The sequence below is a fragment of the Phallusia mammillata genome, chromosome 4, assembly GCF_965637545.1.
Source record: "Phallusia mammillata chromosome 4, kaPhaMamm4.hap1.1, whole genome shotgun sequence".
Taxonomy (NCBI): domain Eukaryota; kingdom Metazoa; phylum Chordata; class Ascidiacea; order Phlebobranchia; family Ascidiidae; genus Phallusia; species Phallusia mammillata.
This window is the reverse complement of record NC_137255.1, coordinates 1692161-1708709: the sequence shown is the minus strand read 5'-3', so window position 1 is coordinate 1708709 and position 16549 is coordinate 1692161. Positions and strand designations below refer to the sequence as shown.

The following is a 16549-nucleotide window of genomic DNA, read 5'->3' as shown; positions in this document are numbered from 1 at the left end:
TAAAATTTCTCCAGCGGTTTCTCAAAATTTGGACTTGCAACTACAGTTTAAGCAAAAATGGCTATTTTTTGGTATTTAGAAACACTTGCGGTCTCTTAAAACTACTTAGCGGTTACCCAAACCAAACCTAAAAAAAACTGTGTTTTGCCATTTTACATACACTATAACCAGGGTTGCCATACTGTCCTTATTTCTAAGATTTGTCCTTATTTTGAAGGGCTATGATTTAGAAAAGTTCATTGTCCTTATTTCTCAAAAAATGTCCTTATTTTTGACTTACGTCCTTAGTTTGTCTTATTTTCAACATTTACAAGTCAGATCTCTGCTACAAGTAATAGTAAACCTAGACCTGCACTGTTGTAAGATGCAAAAAGTATTTTCTACGAACACTTAGAAGTTACTGCAATGGATTGTTTCTGGCTAAAATATTGCATATGATGTATCATAGCTCGTATAAATGCAAAGATTTGTTCAAAAACAGTTAAATCGTTTCATATAAAAATCTAATTTTTCGTTTGTCCTTATTTTTGGTTTCAAGCCGATGGCAACCCTGACTATAACCCAGTGATTCCCAAACTTTTTCATATTTTTTTCAAAACGGTCCCTTTGTCATTATTTCGAGGGCTCACGGTCCTTTAGCCTAAATGTGTATTTCATACAAACGAAAGTTGATTGCGGGATTTTAGCCAGTTATGCAAAATTGCGCATAACAATCATCCAAAAACAGCATGTGACATCACAAACAGGACAAAAAAACATTACGATTTTGCGCGAACAATTGCATTTTTTGATAGTTGTCATTTAATAAAGGCCATTGTTTAGCAATGGAGACAGTCAATTCTCAATTCTACTTTGATTTAAACTTATTTAGTGGCACAAACTGACGCCAACTAAGATTATAGAATTACTTCAACCGCTTCACGGTCCCCCCAAAATTGCCTCACGGACCCCTAAAGGACTTTTGGGAACCGCTGCTATAACCCATTTTGGAACTTCAATATATTCCCTACACTTAACTAGAAAGGTGGCTTTTCTATACATTTTCATTTTATATTTTGTGTACCCTATTTATCAATTTACTATACACACCATTTGATCTACAAACATGATTGTTTTTGCAAGCAGCAACAAATGGGTCCCCACAGACATGCTTAGACAAATGGTAAAAAGGTTTTCAAATTCTTTTTTTAGATGACTCGACAAATTCATAGAAAGTACAACCCAAACTTTAAAAGGATTTGTTTTCACCACACGACCGTCAAATGATCTTTTGACACGGTTTTCAATAGAACGTCCTTAGTGATTAACAATAACATTTCTTCCAATTTATATTTAACTTACGTATTGTTTCTGGAGTATATGTGTAAAAATTAACTAAGCTATGTTGTGAGAAAAAACCTTTCTTAACTGTGTTCTGTGTTACCTACAAGTTTCCCTTCAGTAGCCATAAGGCAGCCAACTTGCCATGCGCGTTTAATGACTTTTTAATGTGTTTTGGAAAACGTCTAGTTTTTTACCTTAATGTTAATCAACAATAACCCTGTTTACATGCGTCGTCAGCAAACGGATCGGATTAAGCCTCAAGCCGGCTTGAGATTTGATCCGTTGCAGCGTCCTATTTACATGCGCTCAATCCGCTTCACCTTGTGCGGTGAAGTTATCCCAAAAATAGTAATTTATTTCGCTTTGTTGAGTAAAAGGGCGTTGTTTAAAGTAAATCGCAGCCATATGGCAATTATGCACTTTAGTTTACAACAAGACAAGAAATGCTTCACTGTTTAGATCATTTTGTCAGAAAAAATTCAAGCTGTTAGTGCAGAAAGAATTAGTCTTTATGTATTGCATTTGTCAACTAAAATGGCAGCAACTGTTTCTTTTCTAAACTGTAATTGAGGTTTCAGAAGTTGCTGGGTTTTCCTGTAGTCATAAAGTTTAATTCTGAGTAGTTCACTATGAATCTGTTTTAAGCAAATGAAGCATAATGTCATTAAACAAGGTTGTGTCAGTAAAGTTAGGTTTGTTGGTATTTCTGATTGCGTTTTAAATCACCACTAATATTACTTGAAAATTGTATTAAAACAAAACATGTATCAAACCAAGTCACAAAAAGGTTTAGCAAAGTTGCAACAACACTGTATAAAATAATACTTATTCAGGTACATTTTTGGTTTCATTCATTCAGCAAGTAAAACATGTATTTTTAGTTGCAAATCTTTTGACACTATCAAGAGGATGATGGTAATGCTATGTCATAATGTACAACAGACCTTAAAGATGTATTTATTTTTTTTAAATTCTTAATATCCTTGCTTCTATGTTTGATGAAGTCTGTCATGAATTTTACTCTTTACACATTCGACAAAGACACATATATCGGAACCTACACCAATGAGTACTGGTCCAAAAGCGGAAGGACACAACAACATGAATACATTTACAGCACCATGGTACCTAATTAAAATACAGACACCACATCAGTTATCATTTTATCACTGCTTTGTGTGTTTGGTGTTCTATTGTGTGAATACTGATATATTTTTCATTTAGTTGCTATATCTTTCCACAGTTATCTTTACATGGACTCCACCATTGCCTTTCTGCTTGTGTCTTGTTTACTTTCGTCCCAAATAAATCCGAAAATGTATCATGTTCTTGTGTTGATGTTTGTCCTACAAAAAATAACATGTGATTGTGAATACAATACATGGGTGGTGCCTTAGTATCATTACAAAATAGTCACATGTTATTATGTAGGTGATAGTCCCACCCACAAAATAAAACTTAACAAGTGTTTGTTAATACATTTTTTAACAGTATATAGCATTGGGTGGTGCCTTAGCATCATTACAAAACAGCCACAAGTTTTTATGTAGGTGTTAGTCATACAAAATAAAACATAACATGTGAATGTGGAATGCAGTTAAAACCAACAATACAGCATGCTATTGGGCGGTGCCTTACAAAAAAGCCACACAATTTTGTCACACTGTATAGATTTTGTTACAGTTATGACAGAAAGGCTTTACATTTATAAATCACATTTACATCTGCTTTGTGGTGTTGTGTGGTGAAATAGTTATGACATGCAACTACTGTTCATACTCACTTGCATTGCAAATCAATCCTGATATAGTTTGTTAATTTCATCAAAAAATGTCCACTTATTTGGATGCCGCTGTTGCATTTCTGCAAAACTGGGTTTAAATAATTTTACACTTAACAGGTAAAACATTTAGTAAACATTTCTTGAAAGATGTATATTTTGGAACAAGACTACATTTACATGTCATACTCTACCATTTGTTAGGCATTTATTTGTCATGTATATAATATAATACTTCCAGAGACTTTGCAGAGTGGTTTCTACATCTGCTAACATCAATTGCCACTACCATATATTAAGTACAAAACTGAAGCTGAACAAATTAACATTTTTCTAGTTGGTCAACCTTCCAGCAATGGGCCTGACGACTATCCTTTCCCGTTGCACATTTCGCCTGATCGGCAATTTACATCCTAAGTCTATTTCTACAAAACATTCTCTGATGCAAAGCAAATAAACTGGCAAATAACCTATTTTTACCCTCCAACTAACCTGACAACACAGCAAACACGGCTTAACAAGAAGGCGGATTAAGCACGAAACGGATCAAACCACCTAGTCGGGGCGGATTGAGCGTAAAGCGGATTCAATCCGTTTCAGCGGCAAAAACGAGAGAGGCGGATTGACGAAACGGATTCGAATCCGTTTCAAGCGTCCATGTAAACAGGGTTAATGTTTGCCTGATATGTACAAAACTGAAGTATCACTTTAATCACTTCTAAGAAAAAAAAAACCTTTGCTAAAACGGAAATATGCGTGCTAACTTATTAAACCATGTAGCAGCACTACGCTGATGTCAAAACAAACTAATATTACTGAGCTAACATCGCTGTTTTACATTAAAGAAATGCTAATTATTAATTCGTAAGCTTCCAACACAAGTGCGCGAATTGAATGTACTCAACCGTGACCAACATTGCAACAAACTTAATATCCAATGATTTGTAGACTAGAAATTTTGATTTGGGAAACCTGTTTTAGGTTTCGTTTTTCAAAAAAACCTTAGTTGAGTCAATTGATTTTCGCAAAGTAAGCATATATCATAATCAACTTTTATTGCAAAACGTTTTGTGGGCATTTTTTCATCGTTCAATTACAACTGCAGGTCGCAGCTCTCCACAAATGTCAAATTCTGTATCTTTAAAAACACCTAAAAACTTTGCTCACAATCGACAAAACAATTCATACTTTGCGTAAATGATTTAATGAAATGTTATCACGCTGACTACAAAAAATGTTTTTAAAAACAGTGAAATAGTTGAAAGAACGTACAAAAAGTAGTTACATAAAGGAAAACTAGAAAACATGTAGTTTAATTACAACAGTTATTCAAATAATTCTCTGCTTATAAAGTCACGTAAAATTTTAAAAATAAATTAATAGGACCTTTTTTTGCAATTTCGAGTTACTTCGTTACATATGTTTCTTAGAAAATTTGGAAGTAAAACAAAAATACAAAGCCACGTAATTGTGACGTCAAGGGTTGCTTTCGTCATCACATACGCTTTCGACGACATCGACATTAAAATGCGACACTAATGCGGACATCATAGATTCCATTGACCTTGAACGGTTGTCAAGGGTTGCCATCTTTTCCTCCAAGGACTCCACTTTCCCATGTAAGGATCCGAATTTCCAGGCAAGGGAGCCAACTTTTGCATCCAGGGAATCGACTTTTGTGTCCAGGGATGCAAACTTGGAATTAAGGGACCCGACTTTCCCGTCCAGGGATTCCACTTTTCTTTCTAGCGATTCGGCCTTTACATCCATGGCTACGACTACCCGTTCCAGGAAATCCACTTTTCCATCAAGGGAATCGACTTTCCCATCTAATGATTCGATTTCTTCTTTCATGGATTCGACTTTTCCCTCCAAGGACTTGACTTGTTTTTCGAGCTTGTCGCGCTCGTTCTAGAAGATATAAAAGCAAATAACCGAGGATTTAAAACATACTGGGAACATTAAAACATTAAGTAATAATTTCATCAGACGTGCATAAAAGTTTTAAAACATTTTAGAAGTAGTTATTTCGTCAATTGTAAATCACTTCAGCCCCAAGAGTAAAAATAAACAACAAAGAAAATGTTTGTGCATAAATAATTGGTGAACAGCTTTAAAACCAAGTTGTTGCAACGACAAGCGATGTTACGAAAGTCGTTCACTTCAAATAAACTACGATATTAATTTTCGTTACAAGCAACGAAAACGGTCAAGGGTACAACTTTGTGTTGCCCACCTTTTCAGGGTTGAGAGCTTCACTAATAGTGGATGTGTTGAGGTTTTCCACCGCATGCCACCATTGTATGAAAGTCGATCTTTTGCGATATTTATTGGGAGAAAACTTCCGATATTTCCGTACAACCCGACGTCGGATAAACAGTGGCAGAGTGTACTGGACATCCAAGGTTAGTTTCACCTGCGAAACGCATCGTTAAATGTTCGGCTTAAAGTCTCCTGCAACAATTCTTGGCCTACATTTGCAGGTTTACATAGTAAACATCAATTTACATTTTGCATTTTTGTTTCAATCGTTTGCATCTTCTCATTTTTAACCCCACACTCACCTTCGATGCCAAACTTTCGAGCTCTGCGTTGTTGCGGACACCTTTAATGTCGTCGACAGCAAGACCGACCTTTGAAAATAATAGGTTGTGAGATCGAATCTATAACTTGGCTTGCATTACGTTAAGTTTAGATTCAGTACACTTAACCAGAAGCCTCTAACATCATGTATATCAATTTATTTTGGTGGCTGCAAACCAATTTTTACAACAGGGATTACGAACAAAGGCTTCTCTCTTATGTTGCTACAATTTAGTTAGATTTTTACCAGCCTTGTTCTCATAAACTTACCAGCAAATTCATAATGATGATGCTCATTATAACGATAAAGAATATGAAGAAGATGTAAGATACAGCTCGGTAGTTCACCTGTAATAAAATACACAAGTGATTTGGATGACCGAGATAGGTCATGGATGACAATTCGCAAGTTGAACCCCATTACATTGCCCAGAAACAAACTGTTACATGTCTCAGGCAAACAAATTGTCAAAAGGCTTAATAAAGTTCATTAAATGTCCTTATACAAGAGATAAATACTTTATAATGTCGTTCTATACATGTCTTATATTGGGGGAAAACAAACAACAATGTTAATTAGATTAATAACGACAAGGAAAGTTAATGTGCCTGTACAAAATATAGATATTGAAACTCTCTTATAAATTATATTTCTATAGATTGTCAACTATTGGGGGTAGAGCAACTAACACCGTAACGAGAATCGACCTCCAAATTTGATGGTTATATCTCCAAAAATGCTCACGGTTAGGGCTATTGGGGTCGGGGTATAGTATTAGCACTTAAAATTCACTAAAACTAACCCAAAAAATTAATTACTAATGTAAAAAAATTATGTAAATATTTCCCAACCCAACTCATTTATAGCCGCTAAATAAAAAGCTCTTACGCCCCCTTGTGAAAAGCAAAGTTCTGATTCTCGTTGTGGTGTTAGTAGCTCTACCAGTATTGGGACAATTGGAGGAACAGTCATTTTCATGTAGGGTCCCCACCCTCCACCTTTTGTCAACAGTGCAGGACAATTTATTTTTTAAACAGAAACTTACAGTTGAAACAGTGATGGTGTGATTGTCAGCTCCAGTCTCAAGCGCCTCAGCTTCTGACAGAAATATGTCTTCGAATTGAAATTCCCCGATCATCATAAGTGAAGTCGTGATTACCGCGTTCCACCAAACACGAAACCCGTACTGCGTCACAATAACCAATTGTCACAGGAAAACCAACAGTAATCGTCACAAACAAACATAAATATTCGAAATATTTGTTACAAAAGCTACCCCACCTGATTTTGCAGCAAACAGTGGAAACTGAACGCGAAGCCCAATATAAAGAGAACAAAAACGATAAAGAATTTCAAAAAAGTCTGAAGAATTTCAGTGAACATCAGAACGTATATTCCAAACTGGGGCGCATTTTCGACAAATAAAATCAACACCATCCACGATAGAAAAATGCTGACTGCTCCAATCTGCCACTGCCAATCCTATGAAAAAAACAAATTAAAGGCAACAAAATCGAGGTTAAATTACCAACTTAGGTACATAACCCACCTCTCTGACACCATAGTAATTTGGTCCAGCCGAGTTTGTATCGGAATAAACTGTGAGAATCGCGAGAATGTAAAGCAAAACTTCAAAAAGGTTTGTAAAACTTTGGAAGTAAGAAAGCCTTTTCGAGTTAACCTGGTACAACTAGGAAGACAAAAAGATTAAACAAGATTTTTATGTAAAAAAACGTGGGACCAGCAAGCTAAGACCCTTTCTCTTTTCCCAAAGTAAAAGTTTATTCCAGTGATTAAATATTGAATAAATATGGAAATTTTTAGGATCACAAGTTACATTAGGTTGTTAAAATGGGTCGCGGGATAAAAACGATTGAAAACCACTGTTTTAAACAGTATAATGGAACAACAACTTCGAAACCCAATAAAAAATAGCCTAAGCACGAACTAAGTCAACCAGCGTTAGTTTGGTGTCGCAACTGTTGCCTTTTTTTCCGATTTTTTAAAACGTGTCCTTATTTTGTCTGTAAATTGGCCGTCAGACTATTTGGTAAAGAGAGTCACCTCTTTAATTAAACTGACAGCTGCAAGGACAATGATGAAATATTTGGCAACAAAGCTCATTGGCTTGTAGTCATAGCAACGTCCAAACGTCTGTTGCGCTTCAGTGATTATCGCCACGCATGATGACGTCATGTTGCTTGAATCTGTGTGAATATAAAAGGTTAATGAAACCACAATGCGTTTGTTTGTTTAATTTTAGGTATTAGAATTTAAGATGTTTGTTTTAACGAATATTTCATTTGCCTCAAGCCGTCTTATCTGGAACTTCGAAAAGAAAAGCAGTAGGCTAATGGAATCTTGGCCGAAGTCCAATTGTTAAGTTACCGCAAATTCTGCGTTTCTGGAGTGTCGGAAATTTACAGTCTTTGGGTTGGTGATCTTACCAATAGAATAAGGCGGAGGCATCGTCAACATGTACAAGTTGAAAAATCCCATGAACATCAAATAAAGCCACAGATTGAGATAGTAAACTGCCCTTCCATATGCTCTCCATTTGTGATTCAACAAACTAACCACCAGTGGGTGGCGCAAGAGATTCTTTTGCTTTGCTTCAACCTGCGCATGAAAGTTATTATGTAGGTTAATATTAAACGCAGAAGAAACCGAACATGTTCGTTTTGCTGTCTAGCACTAAACACACATTTCTTTCTTACCATAATATTTAAAGGGTGGTTTTTCTTAAGCAAGGTTAAATCATCAGAATATGGAACTGCATCTTCAACCACGTGACCATTGTCATCATATACCTGTCAAAAAAATCAATGTAACTACGAAGATTCACGATTCGGAAGTTTGAACTTCCTTAAAATTTGACACACTTACCTTAACACGTTTGTTGATCCCCGACCAACTTTTGCAGGAAAATTCATCATTCAAAAATTCATTATCAAACGTAACCTACACATTCCACAGAACAAATTCCATTATAAGTTGACAAAAAATAAAAATTATTAAATATATGTTCACACCTTGTAATCGTCATCGTCAGCTGGTTTGCCGTTATCCTCCATACATTTTGTGAAAACAACTTTAGCGATCTCCGGCATTTTCCGAATTAACTTTCTCATCGGAGTGTCAATTCGCTCATCTGTCGGAATCAAATATTGAGTAATTTTATTTGAGAGTTTTGCACAAAAGTTGCTATAACAATCCAACACTGTAATAGGATTTCAAAACATTTATGTCAAAACCACTGTCCATGCAGAACAATCGTTGCAACTTGCAAGGTTGATATGAAATCACAGACAATCTGATGACGTAAGGTACATATCCAACAGGTCATTAAAGGAAAAAAGGCTCATAGATTTTCGCCGTATATGCGCAATTGGTAATATATGAATATTTTAACCTACCATCAGATTCATATTTTTTGCTTCTGCTTCTCAAAACTTCTCTCCATTTCTCGTCTCTTATAATCTCCCGAGCACACGAAGGGTTTCCAGAATCAATGGCAAAATCCAATGCATTCCATCTTCTCAATGAACGATGAGTTACATCAGCTTTCCATCTGCGGGAAACATCCAGAAAAACACTCGGTTAATTTCTGGCAAAACGCATCAAATTTAAGCTGTGCAGATAACACTAAGAATATTGTCATTGGGGAATTGCCGAGGCCCTACAAGAGGGTATAGGTGCAGTCGGTGCGCCCAACCAGGTTTCATGGCAGTTTACCCACGAGTAACACAACTGAAATATGCGATTGTGTATGTTTTTCTCCTTCTATTAAACTGATTACAAATTTAAACCAGTATGTCGATAGCTTGAATACTACGAACATTGCATTTGTAGGGTCATGCCCCTACGAGAGAGGGATGTAGCCAGAGTCTAAGAAGCCTATGAACAACACAACTGGAATACGCAATTACGTGTAAACGTTTGGTGTTTCCATGAAGCTGAAAAGTGTTGGTGTAATTGTCCATGATAGGATTTAATGAAGGGCAATTCAGATATGACTACTGCTCGAACATTGGCCAGAAAACGTCTGCCAGTATGGCACATGTTTCTCCTCTCATGGCGCGGGACTCGCTTATGTGAAACTGACACTTACTGTAGAAGAACGCGAACGAGTTGAGTGTGTCCCGCCTCACAAGCAAGATGGAGAGGAGTTTGGTCATGTTTGTTTTTCACATCCGCAATTGCTCCCGCCTCCAACATGTCCTAATGATCGTAGGTATATATTTAATGGCAATCACACCACACAAAATTGATATTTGCAATAGGCCCATTGGGATTTACTGTTTTTAGGCATTTGGTAACTTCTGTGTCATTTAATATGGTCATATTTTTAATGACATTTTCCCAAAGAAACTAACTAAATAAAGATGGCTTACTTCTAACAGATTTTTAAGAAGTTCGATGCTCGGGGATTTTTGTGTTGTCAGACCAACCAAACGTTTGTCCACCACAAGATGCAGAGCAGTTCTGCCTTCCTTATCACGAACGTTGACATCTGTAGATTATAGAAGTCGGCATACATGCGTTTTTGAAAGAAGCTTTACATCTATCCAATTTTCGATGCATGAATTAAAAAGAAAACACTTGGCATCAATAAGGGCAAGCACTATTGCATATAACCCCTAATTAACTAACAGCATTACTACAGAAACAAACAACAAATAGTGCATAATCGGGCTGTATTCTATGATCAGTATGAGAGTTTCTTACCCGCTCCCTCAGCCACAAGAAATTTGCACATCTTCACATGTTTGTGCATGGCCGCGTAATGCAGAGGTGTAAACCCGATACTGTCCTTCATGTTCAGTTGTTTGATGACATGCGACGGATCGAGCTGCTCGGCTGAGGCCTCTCCCGTGCAAGCGCGCTGAAAGATAAAATAGTTTTAGTTAAAACAGTTAAGGGCAAAAAAATAATTTAAACAAAAAGACAAACATAACGTTCCAAAAAGTCGCAAAAAGCGCCATGCTTTTTTTGTTTTGACGTGTCAACAAATGCTCATGTCATCTGCACAAACATATGCGTAGATACTATAAAGTGTATAGAGTGTCCCCTCAAAACATAATTGTATGATTTCTGTGTAAGCCACACCCATTAGCACACCTGAGTGTGCAGATATGACAGTCTTTCACTGGTTGTAAAATCAAAACATAACAATCACCGTACGCCAGGCCCATTAAAGGCGTCATACCGAATCAACCGGTCACCAAGCATTCACCACCATATGTCAAGGCGTAGGCTAGAAAAACCTAGCCTGCGCTGGGATTCGAACCCACGACAGGAGTCTTTCCGGGACTCGCGCTCTACCAACTGAGCTACGCAGGCTCAGTGGAGAATCCGCCGAAAGTCGAATCACAAGCACCGTTGCCTGCCTCGTATGTGCCGTGATGGCTGGTCTGCATCGACGCTTCAGGGCTGATCCCAGTTATGGATTTATGTTCATCTTAATTCAAAATAACAAATTTTACAACTAGAGGCAATTGACCTGATTTTATCGCAAAATCTTGTGTTTCATATCCAATTGTGAACTAAAGTATGGATTATGATTATTTTATTTACATTAGGTCAAAATATCACCAATACACTTTTTGGGAAAGAGTTAATTTAATTCACAGAACCAAAACCCGTAACATTACTTACTTGTATGGACGCTTCAAGCAGTAGCTTAGCGCACGTCACAAAACCTCTCAGTGAAGCATAGTACAAAGGTTTACGACCAAATTTATCCATGATATCCACATCTGCGTCCTTCTCCAATAAATACTCGAGAAGTTGAATTAACGGGTTTTCCTCAACTCCCCAATCTGCTGAACGTTTCTCCACCACTAGGTGGATTGCAGTCCGACCAGCTTCGTCGCGAACGTTGACGTCTGTGAATATTACAGGATACTTTATGTAGGCCTGGATGGCAAGTTTTCAATAAATTTCATCCTAAATTTCGGAACATGAAGGTTCGAGTACAACTCTGATTTTTAAACCTCAACCAACTGTTTATCAGAACAATTCAGACAATTTTAATATTATTTTTTCCCTATTACAACATTTCTAACGCTGTGAAATTCCACTACATGTGTTTTGCTCTTATCACAGGAAAAGGCGTTTTAGAACGAAGAGCGAAAACCGCCTTGTAAAATGGCGAATCTTCTACTTACGAAGAACGTAGGCTCATAAAAAAGACAAAAAAACGTAGTTAAATTTAAAAATGCTAAAGGCAATTTATGCAGTTATATGTTCTGCAAGCGTCAACGATTTTTTTGAGGGGGTTACAACGTATTTCGTTTATTGTAGTTTGCACCACTTTTTACCTGCTCCATTCTCGATGAGCAATTTGCACATTTGAAGATGCTTAAACCAAGCTGCCCAGTGTAAGGGAGTACGACCGCTGTAGTCTATAATGTTGATTTGTTCCTCAACAATCGATGAATCGAGCTGGTCGATTGCGGTTTGCATCTTGGTGACGTCACCATCATGTGTTATCTGCGACAAAAAAATTAATTTAAAGTAAATTTTCAAGTGATTTTCAAACTGTGTTTTATTGAAACAGTTAAATACTTTGCTTTAAGGTTATGTTATTTGCAGCATGTTATTTGCAGCAGAAGCAGTATATTCTATTCTCTGTAAAGCAATAGGCCTAATGCATCAAAAATACTTTTAAAAGTTTTGGGCAAAAAAAGGAATAATTTTATCTGGTTGTAGACAAATTAAAAAATGTTTGTAATAAATCTTAAATAAGTCGTAACTAGCGGTTGTAAATACGCTACGACAGTAGTAAAACTATCGTAAAACGATGCGACTGTCGTAAAATTGTATACGCTCTACGATAGATCTACGCTAGAGCAAACAAAACACACTATCACTGTAAATAAATTGTGCATCCCGCGTTTTTTTTACGACTAAGCAAACCATGTTTTACGGACAACGCGGCGAGAATATTTTGGGGCACTGAATACGATTCACTTGGGGTAAAAGATAAATAAAAGCAAAAAATATGTAAAAAAAACTGCCTACAACAGGAGGTTCGGCCACAAAACGCAATAATATGTTCGTCCAAAAGCATTTAACGGGGTTTGAACAAAAATATTTTGTGGATGAATATGTGTTGAGCAGCTCACACCAACCACAAATTGGTTAGAGTTTTAATCTTAGGCTTGTTTCGTCAACCAAAGTCCTTCAAATGGCCTAAACTAATTGAATTTAATGGCACATTGGGTAACCCACCTCGTGTAGGTCGACAGCATCAGAAGTTTCAAAACTGGACGCATTACTGGTTCGTCTGAAACATAAGATACAAAATTGTTCAAAACAAGTACGATTTACTGACATGTGCAGACTTGCAAGGAAAGTTTTTTCTAAACAATTCAGTTACACGTTATGCCATAGAATACAAGCTTTATAAGAGTGCTCACCTACTGGAGGACGAGGGGTGAATTACTTCTAGTTTTATGTTTTCGGGTTGTCTTTTTCTGTGTACCTTGGTAAAATAAAACACAGTAATCATGACTGCTTTGAGTGCAGAAAATGTCACAGGATGTTATGAATATTTTGTTTGTGGCACTAAACTCTGGTTGGGTTTTTAGGACACCCTCAAGCGTGGCATAAGCCCTGATGCGTTTATGCAGACAAGCGATCATGGTGCACTCATTTATAAACCATAGTACGCCAGCCCAGCGTTGTGCCGAATCAACCGGTCTCCAAATCATTCCTATGACGCAACGCATAGGTCAGAAAAATCTAGCCTGCCGTGGGATTCGAACCCACGACAGAAGTCTTTCCTAGACTTGCGCTTTGTCATCTGAGCTAAACAGGCCACCTGTGAGAGATCGGCTTGGTTCGGTGCAACGCTTTTTATAGGAATGGCCCACTAGAATCTACAATGAAAAAGGTCGTGAAAGGAACTAAAATATGGATCGCAAATGATGATAAATTTATTTTACTACACGATAGAGTAAAAAAAACAATAATGCGGATAGAACCTTTATGAATACAACGCAACAAACTAATGTCAATTCGTGCTATTTAAAGTTGCGGCTCGCAGCCTAGCCACGTTGGTTGAATTTGGTACATCAATGATAAAGGTTGCACATCCTCTGCTCTATTAAAACAAACTTACATGGTTTGGGGTGTGTGTTTCATTTTCAGGTTCTAGAAGCTTCTTTCCTTTGTTCATGCGAAAAAAATAACTGATTACATTATTGACAAGTTAAAACCATGCTCATGTTTCTATTTAATGTCGTGCAACTGACCTAGAATAAATATTTATTGTTAAAAGCAGAAACCTACTTTCATTGATCACCACCACATCATCTCCATGTGCCAGGTTGCTATTACTGGAAGTTATAACATCTGTTTTGCCCATGTTTCACCATCTAATGGTTGTACAGTAATCCGATACACTGAAGCAAAGAAATTTCGTTAAACAATGTAATCTTTTTATGTAACTAATATTATAAAGTCAAACACACAACAAAGACTCAAGGTTGAAAATGAATTATTATTTCAATATTTTTTGGTAGTTTTAAGGGCAAACATTTTTACAAGTTGTAAAAGTTACAATAAACGGCAAAAAATACACCACCTTATAAAAAGAAACTCATTTCCGTAAAAACAGCCTGCGCCACGTAGTTCAAGAAAAAAGAAACTTATAAATGAAATAAAAAAAGCAAGATGGCGATTTTTCTACGATTCCCGACTGAAACAATGTGACGTCATCGCTCAGAATGCTCTGCAGCTCGATATTTTTCGGTGACGTAATGTTTTTTTCTGCGCAGCGCGTGTTGGTGTCGCCACTCGTGCGGAACTGGTCAAAGAATGTCAGAAATGCTTCGTGACAAAGTGAGCGGAACGTTAAGATGAGACAAAGTTGTTACGTCTACGTCGCATTACAACTAAACACAATGTGCCTTTGGGCTATAATACATTGCCTTGTTACGTTAATCTCCCACAGCATCCGCCATGTGTCGGTCTGTAGTTTTGCTGCTTTGTAAATATGTCAACTTCACCCGAAACAAATCGTATTACACTGAACTGTAGTGTTATCGCATTGCGCAGATAAAAAATTTGAACTGTACCCAAGTCTACTGTAGGCAACGCTGATATTAAGGTGGTATTTAATGATTGCTTTGCGTCAGTTGTTTTGATTCAAACTCACTGTGCTTTACTTCAAAGTGTTTGTGTGTAATTTACCTAAGGTAGCGGTTTTTAAACGACCCGCTGCGACGCTCTGGTGCGCAGTTTTGTGATTACAAATGCATCCTAAACTTCATTGACACCGATGTAAATAAAGCTGACGTGCTGTAGTAACTCATGGCACAACTTACTCTTACACATATACGATACTTTGCAATCCAGTTTAGCCGTTTTGAACCCATGTAAAAGTTCAATGCGTTAAATATGCATTGTTTACAAACCACTGTTATACTGAAACTGACGCCACACGTACAACAAAAACATTATCCTAAATACACTTGCTAGATAAACTTCTGTCTTTATACGCAACTTGATTCTGACGCAAACAAACTTGCATCAACATACCTTAACTGTATTCACAAACTTCGTGTTGTGATTACAAGGTCTTCTAAAGTTCATCGATGCTGAAGTAAACAAGGCCGACGTGCTGTACGAACTGAAGGCATTGTTTACTACTACACATTTGCAATACTTTACTACACATTACTATTACACATCAAACAGTTTTGTTCTCACGTAGAGGTTTAATGCGGTAAATATACATTGTTTACAAATTACTGTTATACCGAAACTGACGCAACACGTACAACAAAAACATTGTCCTAAATACACTTGCTAGATTAACTTCTGTCTTCAAACGAAAGCACATGCAAACTTGCATCAACATACCTTAACTATATTCACAAACTTTTAACACTTCATAGTGAGTTATATTACTACAGCAGACCTCATAATGAAATCTGCCAGTTAAACTTGAACTATATGCGCCAGTGGCTACAAACCTATTCTACCACAGTCCAACCAAACAAGTCAAATCAACCTGATCTGCACCTGAGGATACGAACGCCAAACCCACAATCACAATTAGTGGCGCCCTGTAGTTTTGGTCAAAACAAAAATCTATGTCAAATATTTTCCTTTGGCGACGTTTCGGTTTCGATCAAACTTCTTCTGCTTGAGCTGAGCGTTTTTAGATTAAAACGATGCACAAAGTTTTGCAAACAATGGTTCGAAACCAACAAAGCAGACAAGCTTTGTTTACAAAATACCTTATCTGCAAAACAACCAAGCTTACAGATTTTAATCGTAGTTTCGGAGTGTTCTACGAGTACAACCTGCGCAAGAAATTGCTGTTGTTGCGACGAATTCTTTTCACTAAGATGTTTAACGTTTAGTCAGATTGAGCCAAGTTATTATCTTTGTAGTTTTATTTTGTTCAGACTCAAATAATTTGTGGCAAATTTACTTGATACGACTGAACCTTGTGATTAATCCGTTACGCTCAGTCTGGCATAAAATGCCGGCTCACAAGAAAACCACTGGATTTAGTTTTGTAGCGTTTAAAAAGTAAGTAGGTTTAAAAAAACAACAACATTAAAACGATGTTCGTAGATTCCCGTGCCTTTATTGTTTCAAGTTAATTTCCAAGCGTAAAATATAAATTAATTAGTGACCACCATTGGTTGCGATTACGTTATGAACAAAATACGTTTGCTTACCTGAAGAACAATTGTATCGGTGAGATTGTTTCAACCTTATAGGTTGTGCCATAACAGTCGGGTTCCTATAAACCAGTGGCAGCCCATGTCAAAATGGCTGCAGGTTTAACGAGTTCAATTCGACAATACTACATTACACAACACACACTGTGGCCTTGC

The 16549-nt window shown here is 37.0% G+C and overlaps 1 protein-coding gene and 1 non-coding gene across 3 annotated transcripts; both read right to left on the bottom strand.

Annotated features, from left to right (window-relative positions):
- Window positions 1–4373: 4373 nt before the first annotated feature.
- LOC145224699 (transient receptor potential cation channel subfamily A member 1 homolog) lies at window positions 4374–15423 on the bottom strand. 2 transcript variants are annotated; one of them, XM_080091260.1, is made up of 23 exons: window positions 15237–15423; window positions 13986–14098; window positions 13816–13862; window positions 13112–13176; window positions 12924–12978; window positions 12011–12182; window positions 11346–11575; window positions 10416–10572; window positions 10082–10200; window positions 9799–9908; window positions 9104–9258; window positions 8720–8838; window positions 8574–8648; window positions 8405–8497; window positions 8135–8306; window positions 7752–7894; window positions 7237–7377; window positions 6969–7169; window positions 6733–6873; window positions 5957–6034; window positions 5668–5736; window positions 5340–5519; window positions 4374–5014 (listed from the first exon to the last, which is right to left on the bottom strand). In XM_080091260.1, exons 2-23 carry the CDS (start codon window positions 14059–14061, stop codon window positions 4580–4582), a joined length of 3033 nt encoding a protein of 1010 aa, XP_079947386.1. In that variant the 5' UTR covers window positions 14062–14098; window positions 15237–15423; the 3' UTR covers window positions 4374–4579. The 2 variants fall into 2 exon arrangements, with proteins under 2 accessions (XP_079947386.1, XP_079947387.1); XM_080091261.1 differs by lacking the exon at window positions 15237–15423 and adding an exon at window positions 14281–14799.
- Trnas-gga (transfer RNA serine (anticodon GGA)) lies at window positions 10957–11030 on the bottom strand. The gene has a single exon. It is a non-coding gene; the product is annotated as a tRNA-Ser (tRNA).
- Window positions 15424–16549: the final 1126 nt, after the last annotated feature.